Genomic DNA, 10,535 nt, shown 5'->3' with positions numbered 1-10,535 from the left:
GTATCAGAGAGACCCGCTGTAGTAACAGAGAGACCCGCTGTAGTAACAGAGAGACACGCTGTAGTAACAGAGAGACCCGCTGTAGTAACAGAGAGACACGCTGTAGTAACAGAGAGACCCGCTGTAGTAACAGAGAGACCCGCTGTAGTATCAGAGAGACCCGCTGTAGTATCAGAGAGACCCGCTGTAGTAACAGAGAGACACGCTGTAGTATCAGAGAGACCCGCTGTAGTATCAGAGAGACACGCTGTAGTAACAGAGAGACACGCTGTAGTAACAGAGAGACCTGCTGTAGTATCAGAGAGACACGCTGTAGTAACAGAGAGACCTGCTGTAGTATCAGAGAGACACGCTGTAGTAACAGAGAGACCCGCTGTAGTAACAGAGAGACCCGCTGTAGTAACAGAGAGACCCGCTGTAGTAACAGAGAGACCCGCTGTAGTATCAGAGAGACCCGCTGTAGTATCAGAGAGACCCGCTGTAGTAACAGAGAGACCCGCTGTAGTAACAGAGAGACACGCTGTAGTAACAGAGAGACCCGCTGTAGTAACAGAGAGACACGCTGTAGTAACAGAGAGACCCGCTGTAGTAACAGAGAGACCCGCTGTAGTATCAGAGAGACCCGCTGTAGTATCAGAGAGACCCGCTGTAGTAACAGAGAGACACGCTGTAGTATCAGAGAGACCCGCTGTAGTATCAGAGAGACACGCTGTAGTAACAGAGAGACACGCTGTAGTAACAGAGAGACCTGCTGTAGTATCAGAGAGACACGCTGTAGTAACGGAGAGACCCGCTGTAGTAACAGAGAGACCCGCTGTAGTAACAGAGAGACACGCTGTAGTAACAGAGAGACCCGCTGTAGTAACAGAGAGACACGCTGTAGTAACAGAGAGACACGCTGTAGTAACAGAGAGACCTGCTGTAGTATCAGAGAGACACGCTGTAGTAACAGAGAGACCTGCTGTAGTATCAGAGAGACCCGCTGTAGTATCAGAGAGACCTGCTGTAGTATCAGAGAGACACGCTGTAGTAACAGAGAGACACGCTGTAGTAACAGAGAGACCTGCTGTAGTATCAGAGAGACCCGCTGTAGTATCAGAGAGACCTGCTGTAGTATCAGAGAGACCCGCTGTAGTATCAGAGAGACCTGCTGTAGTATCAGAGAGACACGCTGTAGTAACAGAGAGACACGCTGTAGTAACAGAGAGACACGCTGTAGTAACAGAGAGACCTGCTGTAGTATCAGAGAGACCCGCTGTAGTAACAGAGAGACCTGCTGTAGTAACAGAGAGACACGCTGTAGTAACAGAGAGACACGCTGTAGTAACAGAGAGACCTGCTGTAGTATCAGAGAGACCCGCTGTAGTAACAGAGAGACCTGCTGTAGTAACGGGGTCCCTCTAAGACCCCGGGCGGGTCTGCGGGGTGGTGAGGCTGGCGGGGAGGGGGGTGGGGGGTGAGGGGGTGGGGTAGGGGAGGGGGGGGTGAGGTGGTTGAGGGTAGGGGAGGGGTGAGGGGGGTGAGCGGGGAGGGGGTGAGGGGGTAGGGGAGGGGAGTGAGGGGGATAGGGGAGGGGGGTGAGGGGTAGGGGAGGGGGGTAGGGAGGGGGATGAGGGGGGAGGGGAGTGAGGGGGTGGGGAGGGGTGAGGGGTGGTGGTTGGGGGTAGGGGAGGAGGGGGTGGGGAGGGGGAGGGGGGGTGAGGGGGTGGGGAGGGGGAGGGGGGTGAGGGGGTGGGGCTGCTGTCGCCATCTCCCCTCTCGGCTCCGCCATCACCCCACCCACCCACCACCCACCCCGCCGCCGCCTCACAGCGGCGTCTCGCGTCTCGCCTTCACGCCACCAAAACAACACCCGCCTCGTCATCAACACCACCACCACCATCACAACAGCAGCAGCAGCAGCATCACCATCACTAACAAGAGCTCAGGCGGATATCTCATCGCTGCTTGGACAGCAGGGGAGCGAGCGAAGAGAAGCAATGGCCGGGGGGGGCGCGGCGCGGCTGTGCGCCCCGGGCTGCGGGTCCACCTTGAGCGAGAAGCGCCGCTGTGGCGACGAGGTGTGACGAGGTGTGAGCTCTCCCACACGAGCTGGTGGTGGTGGAGGAGAAGACGACGAGGAGGAGGGAGGGGGGAGGAGGAGGAGGAGACGAGGCGAGCGGACATGGCCGTGGCCGCGTTGCTGCTGCTGCTGGTGGTGGTGGCGCTCGCCGGCCTCGGGTCGCCTCCGCCCGGTGAGGAACACGGCCGACTCGTCTCGTCTATGGGTGTCTGTGTCTCTGTGTGTCTGTCTCTGTGTCTCTCTGTGTGTCTGTGTCTCTCTCTCTGTGTGCTTGCTGCGTGTTGCATGGCCGCGGCCATCTGTTCGCCCTTGCGGAGGCGCTCGGGCCAGGAATGCGTTGGATGAGATGAAGCGACGGAGAAGCCCTCCACCATCATCATCACCACCATCATCCACTATCATCACCACCATCATCATCCTCCATCATCATCATCACCTCCATCATCCACCATCATCACCATCATCATCACCACCTCCATCATCATAATCACCATCATCATCCTCCATCATCATCATCACCTCCATCATCCACCATCATCACCATCATCATCACCACCTCCATCATCATAATCACCTCCATCATCCACCATCCACCATCACCACCATCATCATCACCACCTCCATCATCATCACCTCCATCATCCACCATCATCATCATCACCACCTCCATCATCCTCATCATCACCACCACCTCCATCATCATCATCACCCTCCATCATCATCACCTCCATCATCCACCATCATCATCATCATCACCACCTCCATCATCCTCATCATCACCACCACCATCATCATCATCACCACCATCATCATCGTCACCTCCATCATCCACCATCATCATCACCTCCATCATCCTCCTCATCATTACCACCACCACCATCATCATCATCTCCTCCATCATCATCACCATCACCACCATCATCATCAACACCATCATCATCACCATCATGACCACCATCACCACCATCATCAACATCATCATCATCACCATCATCATCACCATCATGACCACCATCACCACCATCATCACCATCACCACCATCATCAACACCATCATCATCACCATCATGACCACCATCACCACCATCATCAACACCATCATCATCACCATCATGACCACCATCACCACCATCATCAACACCATCATCATCACCATCATGACCACCATCACCACCATCACCACCATCATGACCACCATCATGACCACCATCACCACCATCATGATCACCACCATCACCACCACCACCATCACCACCATCACCACCACCATCATCATCATCACCACCATCATCATCACCATCATGACCACCATCACCACCATCATCATCATCACCACCACCACCATCATCATCACCACCATCATCATCACCACCATCATCATCATCACCACCACCACCATCATCATCATCATCACCACCATCACCACCACCATCACCACCATCACCACCATCATCATCACCACCATCATCACCACCATCATCATCACCATCATCATCTCCTCCATCATCATCATCACCACCACCACCATCACCACCACCACCACCACCATCATCACCATCACCATCATCACCACCACCATCACCATCATCACCACCACCATCACCATCATCACCATCATCACCACCACCATCACCATCATCACCATCATCACCACCACCATCATCATCATCACCACCACCATCATCATCATCACGACCACCACCATCATCATCATCATCACCACCACCATCATCATCATCACCACCATCACCACCATCATCTTCCTCGCACCGAAACGCAGTCGTGGTGGTCACTCTCAGACGTCGCCTCTCTCGCTCTGCGTTGTGAACTCCGAGTCGTTTGGTAGAAGCTTGCAGCTCGGCAATGCACGCGGTGCATATCCTCGTGGGCACGCGTCCCTCCCAGCCTTGTTGTCCTTGCGTCTCTCTCGAAGACATTGCTGGTGTGCAGACGTGTCCGTGGGGAAGAGTGCTTCAACCCCGGGCAATGGTTGAGTGCACTTGAGCTATGTATGTGTATATATGTCTGTGTGTGTGTGCGCACGATGTGACGCACGCTGATGCTGGGGTGTTTTTTTTTGCACGTCTCGGTCGGCGGTACACTTTTGTGTGTCTGAGCAATTGGGGGGGTTTTAAGAGTTCACGGGAGATTGTGATGATGGTGGACTTCTGTTTGACTTTCAATGCTAGCAATAACAAAATGTCCACGATCATAATCGCATGTATGTACGTTGAACTTCCTTTGCACCGTACGTAGCCGACCGTGGTAATCGGAGGTGCGGGGGAGGGAAGGGGACACTGAACGATTTGAAGCAGCAGTTCGTAAGGAATGAGTTTTCAGTCCAGATGGTTTAAAAGTGCAGAGCTCCCAGTTGCTTAAAAGGACATCCTGCACCACAGGTAACAATTCTACAAGGAAGAAGTCCAGCAATATAATATACAAAAACTGTTAGGAGCACACAAAGCCCGTCAATACAGTGGGCTTTGGAATCTGTGGAGGTACTTTACATTATAAGACCGATGTGTATTGATTTACTGTGAACGTGTGGTGCATTCAGTGATGTATAGTGTTATTAGTGAAATTCCAAGGTTTTGAGTGGCAGCAGATTTTGCCACGTATAAGCAAAGTACATCGAATGCAAAATATTTACGAAAATTGACACTCATTTTTGCAGTAAGGGGTTGAGGCCAAAACCATTCTTCAAATACAGGAAATACTATACCGAGGGTATGAGTTATTGTAAGAGAAAGTCATGTTTATTAGAATCGTATGAAGAGCAATATAATTACTGGTTTGGCATTGCGACTGAATATTTTCAGTGCAATATTTTCAGGAGTATAAATCACAACATTTAGAACACGATGTAAAACATACAGAAGTATCATCTGTCGGGAAAATCGTACCAGTGATTTTAATAAACCCCTTCAAAAGCACACCCGTGATTTTTAAAGGGGTTTATTTTAAGTCTTTGAATATACAGTGTTGTCCACAACAATTGTTAAAATGAATCTGAAGTTATGACACGTTTGAGATGTTCATTACATTGCGAAAATTGCCAATACCTTTTGAGATCTTGGTTTCTGATATCAAGTTACCAGCGAGAGTGAAAATGTCTCCCACGTACAGCTAAATGGATATCTTCAATCCTGCCACCGCAGGCTGTAAATATTGCTGTAACTGCATCCAGCTCGACCATCTTTACATTGGGTTAGCTATTGAATAAAACCTACAATCTCCCCCTCAGCATGAGAGCACCTTCTGGAGGTCGGTTAAGAGAAGGCCATTGAGTATGCACCAGATTCCCTGTGGTGTCTCATTATGAAGAGAATTCTCTAAAGAATAAGAAACCAGATTTTTTGAGAATGCTTGTCAGTTTGCCATAATTAGGATTTTTTTTCGTGATGGAATATGCTGCATGCGGGACTTGATGACATTCGAACTGGCAAACACTGAACAAGGCAGAAAATGGTGGCTTATAAGAAATCTTTAAATGCAGGTCAAACTGTCTCAACACTCGTACTGTTAGTACAGTCCCACTGTCTGGGGAGATAAATAGCAGCAGCAGCTTCCATATCACGCTGCCTTGCAGCTGTTTGAATGATTGCATTTTGGTATTTTCAAATCATAACGTTTCTACCCAGGAGTTTGAGGTTTCATCTTTAGATAATTATTACACGTCGGAAAACGATACGTTTCAATGGGTCACATTTGCTCATTTTATTTGATTGTGACTTAAGATAAGATGATGACTGCAGTTGTTCAGGGTCTTATGATTGTTATTAAGAATATTAATTCCTGCAGTCACGAAAGCTTGAAGTCAAGACTTGTAATGGTTTTTGCATAATGTACAAATGCAGAGTGATTTTTTTTTACACATTTAACTATTATCAAGTCCTGAATTTTGTTATTAAGTTTCAGCGAACTACCTATACGTAGTTATACTCTTTGGTTATTTTGGTAAAGTCACGCTGGTAGAAAAAATAATAGATCACGACGTTTCGATCGCAACACAAGCAATCGTCACCAGGTGGGACAACCACAGCAAGAAAACACTGCTGTGGTTGTCCCACGAAACGTCGTGATCTATTATTTTTATACCTGTGTGACTTTACCGAAAGAACCAAAGAGTATGGATTCTTGTAGTCACGGAAGCTTAAAATCAAGATTATACGTAGTTATTCCTGTGCAAAATAATATTTTATTAAAGTAATTTATGTGTTCATTCATAACGTAGTGAACAATATTTACAAATCACTGTTAAATACACTGACCAAAACAATGTTTATTGATTTACATTTAAAAGCCATTCGGTGATATTTACAACAACAAACATTTTTTCGATGAACATCCATACATTGCATTTCGAATGTATCAGCAGGAAACAATCGCTTATATTCAATATGTAAATGTCAGACCTTTTTGTGCTTTCTAACGGTGATACAATCTGTACGTGTTTATACATTTATGGACTCAGGAAATTTGCTTCATAGTGGATCTCTTCCATGTCAACATCTGCTGTATAATAATGAGACCACAGTTGTGAAATCCATGGGTTTCCATGGCGTTCTCAATGAGGTAGAGCATGCTCTCGATTGACTGGTGGCAATTTTGCAATCCTGGCCTGGATCATTTGATCCTAACACCACATGGAGTGCTTTTGCTACCCCATTATCGGCACCTGCTTCACTTTAAATGTATGGTTTATTGAAGCCATTGTCTAGACATCCTGTTTGAGATACATTAACGTTGATTTAAATTGCAAAAGTAATTTTGGTTGACAGGTAAAAGGGTGGTTTGTCAGGATATGAGGTCCAAGTGTTTAGCCCTAAGGCATCTTAATGTAATATATATGAATTGAGGATGGTAGTATTGCAAAAATCACAGGTTTGGTGGATACTTAAATTAAATATGCATGCTAGTGTCATGGTCACATTGAGTAGCCATGTGTCATGGTCACATGGCTACTCAATTTCTGTTACATTTGGCCATTGATGAAATGTAGGCCACCTATGAAAAATGTTGGATCTGTGTTGTAGATAACTAAAGAAACAGCTTTCATTTAAATATTGTATTATTTTACTATAGGATGGTGACGGTAAAATTCGGCAGTGCCCGATGGTTGCTTGCTGGATTGTATTTTTAATGACTGCTAACGGTGGCTTGGTAAATGGCTGAATAAAAAGTATCTACTTCATTTGGCAGCAATCTTCAGTACAATATCGGATTTTAATGTTGAGTACTTCAGGGGGTTGTTCGTATCTTGTAAAGTTTTGCATTAATTTAGCCAACAAAAAATCTACAGTTTTGGAGGGCTGCTGGTAATTTCACTGGATTTGCACTTAATCATATACTATACAGTATAAACTCGTTTGACCCATAGCTGTTGGATTTCACAGATTTGGTGCTGGAATAGCAGTTGCCATTATTCAGGCCAATTACCTTCCTGGGGATATGTGTTTACTTGCCTAGGATTGGCTATACCATAACCTTACCGCACATTATGCATTTCCGCCCGCATGAAATGACTGTTGATAATAATTGGGTATATTTATGTGCATAATTTGTTCGGCACTGAATGAACCTGTTCAACTAAATGTGGATGACCTGCTCTTTTAAATGTGAAAATTGTTTAAAATCCTAATGTGTTGGAATTATTTTGTTCCTGTGTACTGTACTAGATTATGATCAAACAGGAATAGGAAATACACGTTATTTTGTTCATATAAGTACTCCAGACTATACCAAACACTGTCTTCTGACGTAGTAAAATAGTGGCTTTGTATTTATAACATTTATTGATTTAATATTATGATTATAATTTGTTTCGTTTCATATCTTTGTAAATAATCACCATGTTATTGTTGTTTTATTTGGAACTTGACCAAGAAGGCTTCTTCAAAAAATATATTCCCATTCATGAGAGGCATTGCTTTTCTATGCAAAGTTTCCTCTCCATTAAACCTTTTGATTTAATGATGGTACAAAATGTAATTTACAAATGACAATGATATGTGATTCATGATAGGATACCAGTGCAAAGTGCATGCTCACAATACTCAGGCTGTGTTTAAATTAAATGTTTTGAGAACTACTGCTCGTATCAATAAAACATAGATCATTATATTCAAGTAAGAAACGCTGATACTTTTGCATTGAAAACCATTAACTTTTGGGGGATTTGATGTTGCTTTGGGTTTTAGCTGCTGTACGTGAATAATGTGACTGTTCAAGACGGAGAAGATTATTGATAATTATTTGTTAGCTTGGTTAAAATGTTTGAGATGGTTTGAAATGAAAGTGATCAAGACGCATCGTGTCCCCATAACTGCGGGGGTCTGTAAATAACAAAACGAAATGCACGTTTTAAATACGCATGGCATCGCGGTAAAACATCTCCTGTAGCATTATATTAGCCAATAGATTTAAATTTAAAAGCAACTGACTTGGCTCTGTTTTTTGCCACACGATCAAATACATGAAAACACAGGCGGGCATGTGCTGAATTCTTGCCGCCAATGCCCAGGTGTTTAGCTTCAGGGTTGATTACTTTCTCTTTGCTGCTGCCGCCGGAAGGGGACATCGCATGAGGAATGCTTGATGATAGATGTTTTTTGACAGCACTCCGCATAATATACATAGATCATACAAGAAAGTCAAACAAGTGAACATTTACATGCTTCACTTTAGGGACAACCCTTAAATCATGATGTATGTACGCTTATAACTTCATAGCTAAGTAAAAAAAATTTAAATATTTAATTTTTCCAACTTAATGAGTTTAAACTTTTTTGATATTGTTCGTGCTTTTAGGAAAAATATCGTAATAAGACCATTGATTTATATTGTTCACTGTCTTATTACCTTGGTTATGACTTTGTCAAACAAATTTCCAAGTGACACCTACCTCTCTGATGAACACGACTAAGCATTGAACTCTTTACACGTTTTGTACTTAAATGGCTTTGGCAAGGATATGTCTGGTTTCCGCTTTCATGGGGTGCTTCTATGATTTTTCCATCACATTTGATGGCAGGTTTGTCAATGTAGATGATCTAGTAATGGAATTATAATGGCGGAAAGGGAATCTTGCTGCTGTCAGAATGGAGGACAGAGCGGCTTGATGCGCTCAGCATTAGAATAATTAATCTTTGCGTAGGCATTGGTCCAGAAGAATTGTGGGAAGGGCTTGGGAATAGCCAAAGGAATGCTGCAGTGCTGCAGTTTTCTAAAACCGTTGGCAACCAGTGATTAAAGCAGGCACTAGCCCAGCTTGCTTGTTGGAAGGCGGCCAACATGGGGTTCTTTCAGGGGACGATTGGTTGCCGATGCTGTTTTGCAGTCTCTCCACACAGTGCCACAAACAAAACCTGATGGCTACGCTTTTGTATTGTTTCAGAGTGTGCTTGTGATAAAAAAAAGTGTGTGTGTATACATTTAGAGGTTTATGGAAACAAACATGCAATGTCACTTGTGATTATTTGAATTAAAATATGTTTAGTGTATGTACAACACATTTTTACAAATGCTGAACTATAATGCTCTTGTAACAAGAAAGGGAAATCATGCATGGGTTATATAATACTTTCCAATATTCGTATTCCTCTGGCTATGTATGAATTTATACTACCTGAAATGACACGACTGATATATGGGCATTATCTGACAACATTGAACACTATCTGGAAAGTGTGCAAATAAACATGCAGAGGACACATTTGGAATGACATTGAGAGACGCAGATAAACAAGTGTATTAGGAACATATGCAGGTTAAATATATAATGACCGTTGAGAAAAGTAAGAGGGCCTTGGTTTGTCGGTGGTCAAGAAATACGATGATTGGCAGCCAAGGAAGGGTAACGTGCTCAAGAGTACGTTCATCAACAAAGATGGAGCGATGAAATCATCTCTTGTGCATGTGAACTTTTAGATCATGGGATCGTGGAGGGATGGTGACAGCATGGGGTCTTCAACCATCAGTAAATTGAGCATGGCTGTTGACAAGATGATGTCACACAGCACATGATCTGACGTCGGGAGCGAAGATGCTCGCCTCTCGATGCTTTTGACAGATAATGACGTGGGGAGGCACAATGTGGCATCATCGCCTTAGCCGAAAAGGCTTTTTTACCTTCAGTGCAGTTTTTCGCTCACTGACTTTTCGGCAACCCTTTGATCAATTCAGCTGGTTTTCAATAGCATAAGTCCCCAATAGCAACCCAATGTTTTACAAAAATGTTGTTATAATGGGATCATTTTTTACGAGAGAGTTTTTCACTGCTTTGCCAGACAGATGGAATGAGTTAAAATGCATGTTTTATGGCATGGGATAAACAGTATTTAAAAATACATGTTACTGTAATGCATGCATGTATTGTTTAAGATATCAGCTCTAATAACGAATAAGATTTATATATTTGTATTGGTAAAACCAGATTGTAATCATATGGTTGAATGCACATTCAAGGGCAAGT

General features: G+C 44.3%; 1 protein-coding gene across 1 annotated transcript in view; it reads left to right on the top strand.

The window, feature by feature from the left end:
• The first annotated feature begins 1,782 nt into the window (after positions 1 to 1,782).
• The window catches only part of LOC133345921 (bone morphogenetic protein receptor type-2-like), a 31,506-nt gene continuing 22,753 nt past the window's right edge, over positions 1,783 to 10,535 (top strand). Inside the window, 1 exon segment of the mRNA XM_061557048.1 lies at positions 1,783 to 2,234. Within this exon segment, the coding sequence (XP_061413032.1) occupies positions 2,165 to 2,234 (70 nt within the window). The 5' untranslated portion in view covers positions 1,783 to 2,164.

Source organism: Lethenteron reissneri, chromosome 23 (assembly GCF_015708825.2).
Source record: "Lethenteron reissneri isolate LAM-NWPU_2019-01 chromosome 23, ASM1570882v1, whole genome shotgun sequence".
In the NCBI taxonomy this organism is placed as follows: domain Eukaryota; kingdom Metazoa; phylum Chordata; class Hyperoartia; order Petromyzontiformes; family Petromyzontidae; genus Lethenteron; species Lethenteron reissneri.
Note: the sequence above shows the minus strand (reverse complement) of the source record. Positions and strands in the feature narration are given on the sequence as shown.